Source organism: Empidonax traillii, unplaced genomic scaffold, assembly GCF_003031625.1.
Source record: "Empidonax traillii isolate 1590-97213 ecotype Southwest subspecies unplaced genomic scaffold, ASM303162v1 scaffold240:size1935192, whole genome shotgun sequence".
In the NCBI taxonomy this organism is placed as follows: Eukaryota; Metazoa; Chordata; class Aves; order Passeriformes; family Tyrannidae; genus Empidonax; species Empidonax traillii.
In genome coordinates this window covers 1,396,905-1,412,828 of record NW_020955433.1, presented here as the reverse complement: position 1 = coordinate 1,412,828, position 15,924 = coordinate 1,396,905, and the positions used below count along the sequence as shown (strand labels likewise).

General features: G+C 39.9%; 2 protein-coding genes across 2 annotated transcripts in view; one reads left to right on the top strand and one right to left on the bottom strand.

Annotated features, from left to right (window-relative positions):
* RFC1 (replication factor C subunit 1) overlaps nucleotides 1-14,404 on the top strand; it is a 33,843-nt gene extending 19,439 nt beyond the window's left edge. Inside the window, exons 7-25 of the mRNA XM_027888560.1 lie at nucleotides 446-523; nucleotides 898-985; nucleotides 1,081-1,373; nucleotides 1,570-1,677; nucleotides 2,189-2,368; nucleotides 2,682-2,786; nucleotides 3,837-4,230; nucleotides 5,154-5,263; nucleotides 6,887-7,001; nucleotides 7,453-7,541; nucleotides 8,546-8,683; nucleotides 9,102-9,197; nucleotides 9,357-9,455; nucleotides 9,888-10,042; nucleotides 10,158-10,275; nucleotides 11,171-11,316; nucleotides 11,804-12,017; nucleotides 13,075-13,266; nucleotides 13,835-14,404. Coding sequence (XP_027744361.1) covers nucleotides 446-523; nucleotides 898-985; nucleotides 1,081-1,373; nucleotides 1,570-1,677; nucleotides 2,189-2,368; nucleotides 2,682-2,786; nucleotides 3,837-4,230; nucleotides 5,154-5,263; nucleotides 6,887-7,001; nucleotides 7,453-7,541; nucleotides 8,546-8,683; nucleotides 9,102-9,197; nucleotides 9,357-9,455; nucleotides 9,888-10,042; nucleotides 10,158-10,275; nucleotides 11,171-11,316; nucleotides 11,804-12,017; nucleotides 13,075-13,266; nucleotides 13,835-13,936 — 2,820 coding nt within the window. The 3' untranslated portion in view covers nucleotides 13,937-14,404. The remainder of the gene's footprint in view (nucleotides 1-445; nucleotides 524-897; nucleotides 986-1,080; nucleotides 1,374-1,569; nucleotides 1,678-2,188; nucleotides 2,369-2,681; nucleotides 2,787-3,836; nucleotides 4,231-5,153; nucleotides 5,264-6,886; nucleotides 7,002-7,452; nucleotides 7,542-8,545; nucleotides 8,684-9,101; nucleotides 9,198-9,356; nucleotides 9,456-9,887; nucleotides 10,043-10,157; nucleotides 10,276-11,170; nucleotides 11,317-11,803; nucleotides 12,018-13,074; nucleotides 13,267-13,834) is intronic.
* A 373-nt stretch (nucleotides 14,405-14,777) lies between these two features.
* WDR19 (WD repeat domain 19) overlaps nucleotides 14,778-15,924 on the bottom strand; it is a 47,762-nt gene continuing 46,615 nt past the window's right edge. Inside the window, exon 35 of the mRNA XM_027888537.1 lies at nucleotides 14,778-15,854. Within this exon, the coding sequence (XP_027744338.1) occupies nucleotides 15,740-15,854 (115 nt within the window). The 3' untranslated portion in view covers nucleotides 14,778-15,739. The remainder of the gene's footprint in view (nucleotides 15,855-15,924) is intronic.

Sequence of the window (15,924 nt, the reverse complement as noted above, 5' to 3'; positions counted from 1 at the left end):
AGTAATTTTTAACGGGCATTTTTTCTACCTGTGTTTTGGGACTGCTTTTGGATGTTTTCTAAAGCCAGCAGGTACATCTTGGTGCAGGCTGGTTGTTCTGAGATGCTGCCTTCCAGTTTTGGTTGTTTATTTAAAGGAAAGGGTACACAATGATAAAATACGTGAAAGAACAAAAAACCTTTCTGAAAAACAGCTTATACAGGCACGTTAATATTTCTAGTGCAACAAATCCAAGCTCAATTTTTCTCACTAGATTTTCTCACTCAATTTTTCTCCTCTTTTGGGGAGAAACAAGTAATTCTTCAGTGCCAATTTCAGAAATGTACTTGCCTCTGGTAGGACACCTTTTTTCCAGCTATGTGCTCCCACAGCATTTTTAAAAAATATAGTGGAATTAGAACTTGTTATACATGACCCTAAAAATCTTTTTCTTTTTGTCTTTCAGCTGGAGAGACAGCTGCATGAAGATGAAGAATTTGCTAGAACTTTGGCCATGTTGGATGAAACACCACAGAAGAAAAAGGTTGAACTGTTTTTAAACTTGAGCTTTTAGAAATTGCGTTGCTGGGAGTGTTCTTATTTAGACACCTTTGTTTTAAGACTTCCATAGAAATGAAATAAAAACGGCAAGAAAGTGTTTTCATGAAAATAGCATATATATATATGCATATATAGATACATGCATGTATATATAAGCATATACTTTTTATACCTGCTTCCTGGATTTTCCTCACTTAGTAAGCTGCATCCTGCCTAATCAGACAGCAGGCGCAGTGCTAAATGTCTCTGTTGGAAAGGTATTTTAAGTTCTAGTTACAGCTGAGTGAAGTGTGTTGCTGTGTCCCAGTGGTAGTTTGGGACATGAATCTCTGACTTGGGCATTGTGTGTTTATTTAGGCTCGGAAAGATGCAGGAGGAGAGCAAACGGGATTGAGCATCAATAGCAGTCCTGATGTGGCAGCAGGATATAAGCAGTTGGAAAGAGGTAGGACACAGAATATGACAAACATTTCACTAATTTATAATATTCATGAAATACATTTTTATATATGAGCTCTTCTCCCTCTGCCTCCTTTCAAGTGAAAGCAACAGATTCAACAGGTGAAGCAAAGAATTACACTGCGAAGCCACAAACTAAATCTGAACAGTTTAATTTATCCCCACAATCATCTGACGATAAAACAGCAAGAGCGTTGGCAGATAAGACCTTGCCTTTGAAACCTGTCTCAAGGCTCGTGTCTCTGAAACAAAAAGAAGAGATTGCTGAAAAGGAAAGAGGTGCTCAAAATTTAGTATCAAAAGAAAAAACTGCTTCAGGGAAAGAAGAGAAGACAACACCAAAGAAGGAAAAAATTTCTCCCAAGAAGGGTGAGGTAGGAGCTATCAAAATTAATTTAGTTGTCCTGGTGGAGTTTGCAGAGCAAGCTTCAGTATTGCATGTAAATAGACTGAAAACAAGTGTTAAAAGTTGTTTTTTGTTTGGTGCATAAAAATGTCTTAACCTCTGATGCTTGAGTTTATTTTGCTGGTTTTATGTATCTGTGTTAATTTATTTTCTCTCCTGCACAGTCTGTAAGTCCTGAGGACTCTGAAAAGAAGCGAATCAATTACCAAGCGTACCGAAGCTTCCTTAATCGTGAGGGTCCAAAAGCACTGGGGTCCAAAGAGATACCTCAGGTAAGTTTTCCTATGGCAGGATTCTGTATGCAGAGGTGGAGTGCATCGTAGACTTAACTGATTTAAGTGGTCTAGCAAGTATCAACAGTTAAAAACTGGTATTTTTTTTCCAATAGGAAGAGCATGGATTGTAAAAAGCTACATTGTAATGCAAAGCAGTGACTAAATGTAAGGAGGTATACTGAGAAATTATATTCATAACTTTGTGTAGGAAGTCATAATGATCAAAAATAGTTAACTGGTCCTAAAGTTGAAGATTGCTGTCACTCATTTGACTGCCATGCTGTGCTTGAAGGACAGATAGGTCAGATAAACAAGGTGTGAAGTTTTGTTGGTAGCTATTCCTGTTAAGGGCGTTTGAACGTTTAGAGCTATTACCTAGCTAGGTATGATAGTCTTAAAGTTTCATAGGGAACTTGACATGGTAGAGGGTTCAAACAGCTAATGGTGAAGAGCTATGTGGTAGAATTGCATCAGGTAATGGCATTTTTTGCAATGCTCTGTTTCTCAGGGAGCTGAAAACTGCTTGGAAGGCCTGACATTCGTAATTACGGGTGTTCTGGAGTGTATTGAAAGAGATGAGGCCAAGTCCTTGATTGAACGTTATGGAGGAAAAGTAACTGGCAATGTCAGCAAAAAGACAAACTACCTGGTGATGGGGCGAGACTGTGGCCAGGCAAAACGTGAAAAGGTGAGCTGTGCCTGAGCGAAGTCGGAGTGAAGCTGAATTGTTCTTGTCCTTACTGCTGATTTTCAGTATCTCTGCCAAGAGGAAACAGTACTACTGATGAAGTGATCTTTAAAAGGAAACACATGCCCAACATCTTACGACTTGGTTTTGTTTTTATTTATATGTGTACACACACAAATATATATATATATATATATATATAAATATAAAATTGGTGTTGTGTTCCTAAACATAATTTTTACTGGAAAACACTTTGAAATGAATAATGCAACTCCTAACTTGACTTTACATTTAATTCTTTCTTTTGTTCCAGGCATCAGCTTTGGGTACAAAAGTTATTGATGAGGATGGCCTGTTTGATCTGATTCGAACTATGCCAGGCAAAAAGTCCAAATATGAGCTGGCAGCTGAAACAGAGGTTTGTTTATTATAAACTTAGGGAGTTGGTGTTTTTTTTTTGCTTTGGTTTGGTTTTAATTGAAAGGAATTTTGGTCTTCTGTTCCAGGAACAGTAACACCACTATAATCAGTTTGATCTTCTAGGTTAAAAGTATTGAAAGTGAAAATGTTATGTTTGTGTTTAAGACTTCTAATTGGGAGCAATAGGTTATTTTCCCCCCTTTCATATTCAGACTCAGACATTACTGTATTTTAGGTATGTGACAGAGGGGGGTAACTGCATCTCGTTAGACCCTCTCAGTTTAAACTTGGAATATTTGTTTCTTCTTTGAAACAAATAATTGTGACTGATACTGTGTGGTTACCCAGACAGGCCCAATATAAAATCGTGTTGTAAACATGAGGCAACTACATGGAAACTGTGTGTATGTGTCTTTATGTGGAACTTGAACTAATAATATTAAAGGTAATTTTTTCAGGCAATACTAAAAAGCAATAGCAAGTTTTTTCTGTTAATTTAAATTTGGTCTCTAGTGGCTGATAAAATGTTACTAAAATCTATTAGCTCTAGTATGTACAGGATGTACATTCAGTACATCTGTTGCTTTGGAACTTCTGATGTGGCAAGACCTGACTTGTACGTAAAGAAACTTGGTATCCTAAGGAAAAGCAGCTCTAAGCTTATTAGCTCGTCACTTTCACTCCCTTTGAACTGGATTGGGTTGAACAACTTCTGCAGGTGTTGTTTTGCCAGAGCTTCATGGGTGTCTGGCCCATTTGTTCCAACCTGACAGTCATGAGTAAGGGGACTGCTCTTGGAATGACAAGAACATTTCCTGCCTCTTTTTTGTGGGTTGTGCTACGGAACCAGGTGACATTGTTTTTAACAGTGCTTTATTTTTCAGAGAGGAGTATTTCTGTATCTGCTCTTTAAGTTTTTTTTAATCAGTACATAAGTTTTGTTACATTCTAAGCACTCCTATACATGTGTAAATAAACAAGCTGTTTGGTATTTTGTATATTTTTTTTTTTAATTTCTCATTAATTTTTTTACCTTTATTGTCCAAAGGCAAAGAAAGTGGAGTCAAGACCTAAAAGGACACCACAGAAAGCTGAAGCTGGAAAAAGGAATTTTAGCCCCTTCGAAAGGGAAACTGATAATAAAAAGCATAAGTCTACTCCTGAAAAAGAAGATACCATCAAATCTGTCAAGAAAGAAACCACTGCTGTTCGAAAGCTTACGGACTTCAAACGTCAGACTGCAGAGGAGAAGAAAACCCCAAAACCCGAGGGGAATTTGGTTTCTGAGGTTAATGAAGATGGAACAGAGAGATTGCTATGGGTGGATAAATACAAGCCTGCATCTCTTAAGGCACTTATTGGTCAGCAGGGTGAGCAAAGCTGTGCCAATAAACTGCTCCGATGGCTCAGAAACTGGCACAATACTGTGGAAGATGGACAAGGTGACTGGCTTGGTTAACTTTTCTCTGTGTTTGTCCATGCTAATCCCACTGCTTGGTTCCCTGGATCGATACAGGCCTTTGTGGGAGCAGAGCAACTCTGGAAATAGGGAGTGATGCTGCAGTCAGATGCATATTTAGCAGCAGTTGAGCCTGAGGTTTTTTTTGGTGAAGTAGTTGTCTACTTACTAACCCCTTCCTGCTCCCCCACCGCAAAAAAGAACAGAAAACTCTGTCTCAAAGGTGTTTTTTTTTTCCCCAAGTTTAAAGTTTCATTTTTACAAAAGAAACCAGAATAACCCAGCAGTGATTTATCTAAAAATGGCATTGAGTTAAGTGTATTGATTTCCTTCTCAAGAAGCGAAATGAGGTTATCCAGTGCCAACCTGTCTGTACACTCGGAAGTTCAGAGTAGCAGCATGTCTAAAGGGCTGCTGTCACACCTGGGGATGAGATGAATTGTTGAGGTCCTGGCTCTGACCAGTGTCAAGTAGATACAGTTTGTCATCCTACAGGCTTTTTTTCCCCTGTGTTTAAAATAGTGTTACAGTTTTACTTCAGCCATAGTGGGGTTTTTACATGTGGTGTGTTTGGGGTTTGGTATAATTTGTTTGTGGTGGTGTGTGGGTTTGGTGGTGTTTTGTTTATTTATGAGATGTGGTTGTCAGGAAGTGCTGAAATGGTTGTATTACATTAATAGCTCTTTTGCTGTTTTTCAGTTTAAAATCACTGCAAGTCATAAACTTTAAGTTGGTTTAAGCTCTTTTCCCCAAGTGGTTAGAATGCAGATGTGTATGCATCTTTTGATGTTCTTATTGGGCCTTAAATGAGAAAAAATTCCAGTGACATTTGATATCCTTAGAAGCTTGCATTTTGTTTTCTAATTACATACCTATGTAAAACCTGGATTTTTTTTTTTTTTATAGCAAAAACCAACAAAGCTGGAAGCAAAGACGATGGGACTAGTTTTAAAGCAGCATTACTTTCTGGTCCACCTGGAGTTGGTAAAACTACTACAGCTGCTTTGGTTTGTAAGGTGAGTTCATATTAAGTTGTTCCCAGCACTTTTTGTTATATATTAAAGCTGTATCTGGATACAGACACAGTGTGCAGGTGGATATTCCTTAAATGACCAGGGTCTGCTCTCAGCCAAACTCCACCTGCTTGGAACAGGGTTGCAGGTAAAAATACGTGGATGTTTAGATGCCTGAGCCAAGAATGTAGCAATGTCTGTGGGTTTTTTCTGTTACTTCTGGAGGGGAAGCATATCACGCAGTGTGTTGAACAATCGGAAATGGTTTTCCAAAATTATGAGCGTTCAGCAGTAGTTCTTCAAGTCAGGGAATATTTACACTAAATTTAGTGGGAATCAAATTTTGGCAAGCTCTTTGAAAGCCTAAGGTTGTCATTTTTATATATCTGAGAGATCTCTCACAGACTAAATTGAAATATGAGTTTAGGATGAGAGAAGTTCACAAAGTCATGGAATATGCTGAGTTGGAAGGGACCCATCAGGATCATGGAGTCCAACTCAAGTTGACAGTGCTATGTGTCCATTCTGAAATTTGAATGTAGAAATTGGCTTGTTCTAAGGTACTGGAACACTGTGCTCACACCACATCTAGTAGAGAATCAGCCAAGAACTCCACCTTGTAGAAATACCATTAAAGCTGACTTAGTATTAGCTAATAGTGTTGTCGTTACAAATTGCAGATTATTTTTCTTCTTTGACTCACAGGAACTTTTGTAGAATATGGTATTATCAACTTGGAAGGATTCAGAACTATTGACATCTATCAGATCATTGTGCTAGGAAGGAGTGATTGCTTACTTGAATATTTCAGTTGTGTACAGTAACTCCCAATTCCCTCCCCCTGCCTCTCCCTTCTCATTAGAGCTTTGTGCCAAGTTGCTGCCACACCCAAAACTAGACCTTCACAAAAGCTGGCTCTTAGGCTCATTTCTTTCTCAGAGCGTGCTTCCCTGGCTTGCTCACAGCTGCCTCAGGTCTCTGCAGAGCATTTCAGTGTGTTCCACGGGAATCACCAACAAAACCGAGTTGTGCAGGCTGCAATACCGAGGCCGTGTGTGCTCACTGCTGTGCTGTGCCGCGCTCCTGGCAGGGGAGCTTGCTGATAGTAGCAGCTGGGTTAAGTTCTGTCAGGGACTGACATGCAGCCCAGCCCTGTTCTGAGGTGTTAGTGCTATTGGGGGAGCCATGTGTTTCCTATGACTTAAATTAGTTAAAAGCTGCTCTTTCCTGCAGCTTTCAGAGGGATGTGGTATGTCTGTCTCGCTGTTATGCAGCTGGAAATACCATGGAGCTTAGCCAGCCTTGGCTTGTTGCTGTTTCTATCCCTGGTGGCAGTTCTGTTAATCTTCCAGAACTAAATATGTGCCACTGACTTCAACCCTTTCCCACCTGGCTCAAAAAAGAAATTAAAAAACAAAACAACTTTTGGGCCTATCTGTTCTGTGATAGTTATAAATATTTCTGGAGCGTAAGAGGAGAAAGGAATCAAAGCCACAAACCTTATGTGAAACCAATGTTGTAAGAGGTTTCTTCTGGAATTCTGAAATACCGTGTCTGATTTTGATATGCATGTGCTTTTTCACTGTTGTGTGTTCTCACTTTTTGTGTGGTTTCTGTTTGGACTAGGAACTGGGGTACAGCTACGTGGAGCTGAATGCCAGTGACACTCGCAGTAAGAACAGTCTGAAGGAAGTAGTTGCTGAATCGCTGAACAACACCAGCATCAAGGATTTCTGTTCTGGTATTTCTGATTGAAGGAGGATTCTTGATGTATTAAGGGTCTCATTACAGGAGGGACAGAACTTCCTTTATTACACAGCAGTGTTAGGAATTTACCTTGCTTGTCTTGTGGAGGAATCCAGATCTAATGGAAGGGGTTCATTAAGTAAGCTGTTTTATTTCCTCTTCAATTTAGAATTAAATCCTGCTATTAGTAGAATTAGTTGTTAATTGGCACAAACTACTCAAGAACTCTGCAGTTGCTCCTCTGTTCTGTGGACTTGTTTCTAGGAAGATGACACAATGTTGTAGTCAGGTGTGTGAACACAGATTCACGTGATCAAGTGGCAGAGCACGAGGTTCACCATCACCTCACTTGGCTAGGGTGGGGTTACTTAACCTAAAAGCATTGGGTAAAACTCTGAGCAAGACTCTTATTCCCATCTCATTTTCTTATCCATATTCATTTTCAGGCACATCCTCATCAGTTAGCGGGAAACATGTATTGATCATGGATGAAGTGGATGGTATGGCAGGCAATGAAGACAGAGGAGGGATTCAGGTGAAACTGCTACAGTTCCTGGCTAATGCCATTGCTAAGAGTGCACACCATATATAGCACGAAGTATTCAAGCCAGTTTTCTGTCCTCAGCCCATGGCCCATAAACAGAAACTCTCTACAGAGTATAACCTGATGTGTTTTAGAAGTCTGTCTCTGTGTAAGGATTGTGCATTGGTAGAGGGGGGAAAAAAGGTACTTGTGTAGAAGAAGCCGTGAGTGACAAACCTGGGTGTGTGCACTTTAGAACAGGGAAATTTATCCTAAGGTCTCTCTAAGGTGACATCTGCCTGCAGTGTGAAGTTTATACTCTGGCTGGGGCAGTTGCTCTTTTCCATGGGCAGTAACACTGAATAACTGTATGGCATATGCAGCATAATCCTTTGTTCTCCTTAGCAGCTCTGGTTTTACTTTCTGAAGATTTCCTGGTCACAGGCAATACTTTGACAGTAAAGGGCATACAGATGCAGACATTTCCATTGCAGGAATATGAAATGACTGAATTTCACCTTCATTAGAGCTGTTAAAGTTTGTTCTGGCAAACGTAATAATGCCAGTGTCTCAGGGTTGAGCTTTTTGCTTGGGGAAGAGCTGATCTTTTTCCTTCTTCGTTGTTTGTGGGAGGGTGCAGTGTGCTCCCTCTGGTATAAGCCAGGTCAAATTGGCCTTTGGAGAAATGAATCTACTTCTGCACATGGCCAGCTCTGCTCTGGGCTGCTGATCCTCATTGCTTCTTGAAGAATGGTCCAAACATGATTGCTGGAAGTAGACAGTGGAAGTGGGTAGGCAGCAGATTTATTGCAGCTGAATAGAACAAGAAATGAAAAAAGTAGGTGATGGGGTTAGGTTTGCACTTTGTTAGAAATGTGATTACGGTAGGAGGTGTTCTATACTTACACCTGTCAAGGATCTGATTTAAGGCAGGGACTACTGATGTTCGGTATGACATTTTAATCATTGTTCTTATCCAGGTTATGTGATGTAATTGTAACGTGTTTAAATCGCAGGAGTTGATTGGTTTGATCCGACACACAAAGATACCCATCATTTGCATGTGCAATGATCGCAACCATCCTAAAATCCGCTCCTTGGTCCACTACTGCTTGGATCTTCGTTTTCAGAGACCTCGTCTAGAACAGATTAAGGTAAGAAGGCTGTGGCTGTAAAGGCTGCACTGAATTACCATCAGTAACTTCTGCTTCATGTGGGAGAATTTTATACACAACTGGATACACCACCTAATGGATCATCTTAGTGAGTAACTTTGCTTTTCAAAGTGGGTTGTCTGAGTTTTTCTTCCCAAAGAATGAAGTATCTCAAAGTCTTTCAGATCTTAGACATCTATCTTAAAAATATATCCCAGCTGGGTTTTTTTTAAATGATCATGCCCTTTTTTACATGAATGGCAAGCAATTGCTTATGTTTATGGAAGAGAATTTGAACTCCACGTGCTTAAAAAATTAAAAAATATGTAGCACTCTTTCGCAGATGTGTCAATGTGTTCTGCAGGGGAAAGAATTCATAGGAATTCTGTACTGATGGTCTCTCAATTGTGTCTTACAGGGTGCCATGATGTCTATTGCATTTAAAGAAGGTTTAAAAATTCCCCCACCTGCAATGCAAGAGATAATCCTGGCAGCAAATCAGGACATCAGACAGGTCAGTGCCAGTTCATCATCAGTGACTGTTCAGATAGCACATCATGTACTTCAAAGTAGTATTTGAACAGTATTTTTATGTATAAAGATCAGGCTGTTTCTGCTTGAGTCTTCCATTTAAATCATACTGTGCTACCAAACTGTAAATTTTGTTTTTTAGGTTTTACATAATCTTAATATGTGGTGTGCAAAAGATAAGTCATTGACTTATGATGAGGCTAAGACAGATGCCAGCAGAGCCAAAAAGGATATCAAATTGGTAAGTGTCAAATACTGGATGGGCTTTTACTATCATATTCTGATATAATCACTAGGCTTTATCAGCACCTTCTGAACTAAAGCACTGAACTAACATTCAGGGAGCTATCACATTTGCCACAAAGAGTTGTAGAGTAGTAAATCTAGGACTGAGTATATATCTTTATGTACTGGTCTCTTACATAAGATGCAATTATGAAGCTTATATTTCTCATCCTGAGTTCTCTGTTTAGGAGATAATTCTCCTAATGTTGAAAGTGAAACACAATTCTTAAAACTGGTGAAGTTTTGGGGAGGAAATACTGAAGGTGGAACTTGTACTGATGAGTTGAGATATTCCTGTATATTAATTGATTGATTAATTGATATTGTTCTGTCTTACTGTTTGTGTTGACCTGCTACCCACTGACTTCTTGAAATATCATTTATTTAGGGCCCTTTTGATGTTGTCCGGAAGGTTTTTGCTACTGGAGAGGAAGCTTCTCGTATGTCTCTCATAGACAAATCAGATCTTTTCTTCCATGACTATTCCCTAGCACCTCTTTTTGTCCAGGAGAACTATGTACATGTGAAACCAGCTGCTGCTGGGTGAGTTACTCCATACCTTAAACTGACATAGGCTTTTGTGTCAGGGAGTCAAAGTAAACTAAAATCTACCTGGATATTTTTGCCTTGTAATACAATCAACTTCATTTTCTTCCAGAGGAAATCTGAAAAAGCACTTGGTGCTCTTGAGTAAAGCAGCTGATAGTATATGTGATGGTGATATTGTGGACAAACAGATTCGTAGCAAGCAGAACTGGAATCTTCTTCCAACCCAGGTGAGCATTTAACACTCATTTTGTGTGCTGTAAGGGGCATCCAGTGTTAGAGACTGATCTGTGGAAATTGGTGTTTCAGTATAATTTTATGACCTGTATAGTTCCTGTAGTATTATCTGTTGTGCTGATGGTTTGAAGAGTTTCCCATGTCCATATTGTTGAGCCCATGCTGCAGCATAAAATGAAGTCTTCTGAAACTTTGAAAAGCTTGACTCTGTAATGAAGCACATGGTGTGTGTATGTATCACTCCTGAGGAGCAGTTATCGTGTGCTTCCTCTCACCAGGGCAGGATTTCTCCCAAAGCACAGAGGACTGAAGCTTTGTCACTGTTATTTCTTTTAATGCTCACTGAAACACTGACAAGACTCGTGCTTAAAGGATTATGGCTGGCATCAGAATATGCATCGTAATGCATTGTAGGTGAAGTTGGAAAGCACCTCTGGAGGTTGTCTAGTTCACCCCCTGCTTTGTGCTGGTCCAGAGATGAGTTGCTTAGGAATGTAGCTGAGTTTCTGTAGATTTGCAGTGTTCTTTGAAAGTGTCTCCTTTGCTCTGTCCGTCTGTTGAGAGTGAAGGCAGCTGTTTGTCTGACCACACTCTGAACGGAGAAATATGAGAAACGAACAGGATTTTTTTTATGGTTTTCAAATCCCAGATAATTTTACAGGTTTTTTAGGACATGGTAACAAACGGAGTGGAACAAGAGGTGAAGCTGTAACCCAAGAGGGATTGAACAGAAACAAGCAACCAAGAGATAGTTCTCTTAAAACGAGCTGTTTCCACTGTGGAACTGATTGACTGCCCCTTCCATGCAGACCACTAGGGTAGTGTGTCACGGTGTCAGTGAGATTAATTCAGTGTGATTTGAGGTTGGCATGTGTGTTACTTTTTCAGGCTATTTATGCAAGTGTTCTCCCAGGGGAGCTGATGAGAGGTCACATGTCCCAGTTTCCTGTCTTTCCCAGCTGGTTGGGGAAATTTTCATCCACAGGCAAACACGATCGTATCATTCAAGAACTGGCAATGCACATGAGTCTCAGGTAAGTACTGCCATTCTTCTGCTGGCATTCTCTTCATAGTGATACAGTTTGTTCTCCTGCAGTTCATTACCTACCATTATTTCCTTGCTGTGCTTGGTACAAACAAGTGACACATTCATAAATTCTCTCAATATGCTTGTATATTCTCGGTGACGCTTTTCTTAGGGCTTAATCTGGCCAGCAGTCAAACTGAAAACACTTCTGATATAGTCAGCAGTACTTTGTCTTTTTTTCTTTTTTCCCCTGAAGTTGTTTCTCAGTTAGGGATATATTTCCCCAGACTGATTGTGTTCAAATCCCTTGCATCAGTTACCCCTACTGCAGGTGTGGCAAAAGGAATAGCACAGTACAACTTGCAGTTGTCTCTCAAGGCAGCTGATTGTCCATTTGCTGAGGGCCTCCTTACCTACTTGTTGCTTGGTCTTTCGAAGTCGGTGGTGGTTGCACAGATTTACTTACTCAGTACTTTACTCTCAATGTGATGAAGAACCCAGGCATGCAAGAGGACAGTAAATATGGAGTATTTGTCGTATTTGCGGGACGCACTTGTCAAGCCCTTGAAAGACTTGGGAGCAGATGGTGTACAACAAGCTATAGCATTCATGGACTCTTACTGCTTGATGAAAGAAGATGTTGAAAATATCATGGAAATAAGCACGTGGGGAGGCAAACCCAGTTCTTTTTCAAAGCTGGATTCCAAGGTAAAATTCACCAGTGAAATTTTTCCTTCTCTTCCTTATCTTTAAACAAGAAATCCTAGAATAATAGCTGTGGTATGGATGTGCTGCTGGAAGACTGAAGTTGGTGCAGCCACTTATTAACTGTGATTGATAGTAGTCTTTGTAAACCAGCTGTCAAATGTAAAACTGAAGGTTTAGGGGTAAGTCCTAAATTATAGTCAGGCTGTGCATCATTCAGTAGTTTTCCACCTTTTCTTCCTAGTATAAAGGATTATTAGGAGTCAGTTGTGTCTGGAGTATAAAGTGGAACACAGAAGGACAGGGAAAGCTGGTTCCTTTCTACCAGCAAGTTCCTGCTGTGAGCTGCATGAGCTGAATGGCCTTCATGCAGAGCCCTGCCTTTCTCACCATCACACAGAGGAGGAGGGACACACAGCTGCCTGTGTTACTCTGTGAGCACTGGATTAAGAGGCTGCCTTGCAGGTTCCATCTTTCACAGTCCAATTAAACAGAGCTGCCAGATCTGGGGTGCTTTGTGTGCTGTTCCTCCTGTGTCCAGCTACTCCACTGCAGTGATTGGGATCTCCACCTGGTACTAGGTGAGCTTAAGCTCAAGTCCCTGTTACAAACTAGGCAGGCATGAGATCTGAACCATGATCTCCCTCATCCCAGATCAGATGCTCAGGGAAAGAGGAGAATGTGCTGGTAACTAAGGCTACACTACTATCAGGTGTTTACCCCTGGTCTGAATACACTGCATAGTCTGTCAGTGCTGCTGAAGGTGGCCAGGTGTGACTTGGATTAGGTGGCAGCAGAACAACAGTGCTGCAATTACACTGTAGGCCTAAGCAAGAAGCATCTGAAGATGCATACTCACTCTGAGGATTATTTGAAACTCAATTAAAATGAGCTCTTAGATGCTTTTCCTGTGTCCCTTTGAGACACCGTCCTTTTCTACATATCTTGGCTCACGTCTTTCCAAGGGAAAGATGATGTGGAATCTCTAACTAAGAGCTAGTTGTCTAACAATCTACAGTTGCTAAGCTGATGCTCAATTTCCTTCCTTCCAACCTGACAGGTCAAAGCAGCTTTCACCCGTGCCTACAACAAAGAGGCACATCTGACTCCATATTCACTTAGTTCTGTCAAGGCATCTAAAAGGCAGTCGGGATCTGCAGGGACGTTGGAACTGAGTGAAGACTTGAATGTGGAAGAGACCCAGTCTGATGAGGATGAGCAAGACACTGTTGAAAGTGATGCAATGATTAAGGTGATTTAGTTTCCTCAGTATGAAACCACCACACTGGTTTTTTTTGTTTGTTTTTAGTTACCTTTCTGGGACTTGTAACATCATGAATTAAGAGAAGGAATTAATTAATTAATTAAATGAATTAAGAGAAAAGGTATAGTAGATACATAATCTCTCAATTTCTAAATTTTAACCAGTGGTAGTGTGAAATAGTCTGTTATTTCCATTCATTGTCTTCTGCTTGGACCAAAGTGAGACATCTCTGTAAACCCATGATTGCTGCATCTGATTCCAACACATAGTAATATTTTAGGTGTTGTTGGGGATGGTGCCATTGGCAAGGAGCAGCCCCAGGCATTTTATGTGGTTATCAGAGATGACAATCCTAGTAATACCCTTTGTATGTATTGCCAAATGGGCAACTGTGGTCAGCCCTTAAGGCAGAACCTGTGCTCTTCATGGCATGTAAAAACCTCACACTTGAAAGGGGATGGAAAAAGGAGACTTTATTTAGCACTGACTGCATTTTGACTTATGCTTTTGTCAGGTTGCAGCTGGATTTTAAATTGTCTTTATATTCTGTTTGTAGCAAAAAAAGGCGAAGTCTTCCAGGCTGCCAAAAAGAGAGAAAAATGAAGAAACAACAAAAAAAGAAGGGAAAAGAAAAGAGAAAACAAGACATTTGGAGTAAAATCTTCCTTCGGACACAGCTTTGCTTATCTAACTTCTGGCAGGAATATGAAACAGATCCAGTGCTGCAGCTGGGAAAGTAGAACCAGGGCATTGAAAATGCTCCTCTTATAGAGGTGCTGTAGCTCCTGTACTCTCATGTGATGCCCTGCTGTACTTACTCTTAACATGGTAATTGTTAGAAACTATAACTGTCCTTGTGCAACGAACACCAGGTCTGAATACACTGGTGCATGAACATGCTGCAAATGTGATGCTTAGTTACCTGGTGTTTCTGCTGAGTCTTCCTAGGACTTCACTACCTTTTTTTTTTTTTTTTTTTTTTTTAGTTAATCCCCTGACATTGTGGTGAAGTCTTGTAAATAGTATATGATGCAAAAAACCCCAAACATAAATTGCCTATTTGTACATTATAGAAATTATGCAGTATATAAAATTACAATAAAACGTTTCACAGGACTCTTTTAAAGCTTTGGTTAAGTTCCTGGAGTGTTCTGTCTCCCTCCCTTTTTCCAAGGTTTTGTCTTTCCTTCACATATAGGATGTGATGTTCCTCTTTTCCTAGAACTTCCCTTCTGTTCAGTTAGAGACACAGAAATCAGTGAGGGATTTAGTTCCAAAACTTGAGGAGCCCATGCTTGTATGAGTTGTATCTTTAATCAAAACCAGAAAGGAATATTTAAAGAGTAAGAAATGTTTAATAGAAAGTACTCATAACAGTTTGAACTGATATTAAAAAAGAGAATAGTACGGAGTTAATTTTTCCTTTTTGCTGTTCACATAACAAAGATTGCCTCGTGCTTTGTCTTTGGTGCAGATAAAATGCAAATTCTGCTTGGTAAGAATTATCAATCAGTTTTATTACTACAATAAAACAAAGTACAAAATTTATAAAAAGCTAAATATTTACAGATATGACAAAATACAAGTGGCATGGTTGTTATTACACCATTGTGGGGAAAAGTTGTGATAGAGCTTTCCTTGCTGTTTGCCAGCCAACACAAGCAGTTCTAAAAACAGAGAGAGATTGTTAGTCATAACTTGAGATACAGACACCGTGATAGCAGACTACAAACTTTTTTCAGATCAGGGAAAAAAAAACCAAACCAACTAAAACCTCCCAAAAAGTTTATTGTGGTATATATATAACTTAGCACAAGTGCGTTATTCTGACCTATAGCTGAGATTTTATGTAAAGTGGTTGCAGTACTAAATCTGCCTTCAAATGTCAAAATTAACAGGGAACTTTGTTAACTCATTTTCAGTTAGCATTTCTTTAAGAAAACCAAAGTCTTGGATCTAAGTGTGTGGTATAGACAGAGCAGTGCTCTCATTCTTTGAAATATGAGTATTTCAAGCCAGTACTTGTTGCTGTTATCCTGGGATATATTCTGTTAAATATACAAGATTAGATCATGTAACCTCCATTTTAGATCCGCTCCTTCCAGTTAGCGCCTCCCTCTCTCTCCCCCTGCACTTAAACCCTTGTTAGAGGATCTGTAGAAGGCTGGATAATGTTGAGATCTTCAAACTGTTCTCTGTGCTACTAAAGCACAGCTGGTGTTCCAAAGCAGAACGTCTTGCAGATGGTAATGTGATCAAAGACCAAATTAACAACCAGGTCAGTTGCAATAGCAAAGCCTACTGCTGTTCACATGCCTGAGGGCAAATATGGGAGATAGAGCTGGGTATCTGGGGCTGTAAGTTAAGATTCTTGAACACAATTCCTTGCTGGGAAAAGCTCTCAGTGTCCTCTAGAATGAGCCCTGTTAAGTAAAAACTATAGACTAGTACATACCTGAATTTATTGGTCTGCTTCTTCTGGTTTGAGGTACGCCGTGCAATCATTTATTTTCTTAAGATCAACAATGTTAATCCTTTCAGAACACATGGGACACACGTTTTCAATCTGTAACATGCTGTTTTGAAGGAAGGGGTGACTGGTCAAATGCTAATTATAACATTTTTGAAAGGAAGGCGGGCCCAAGG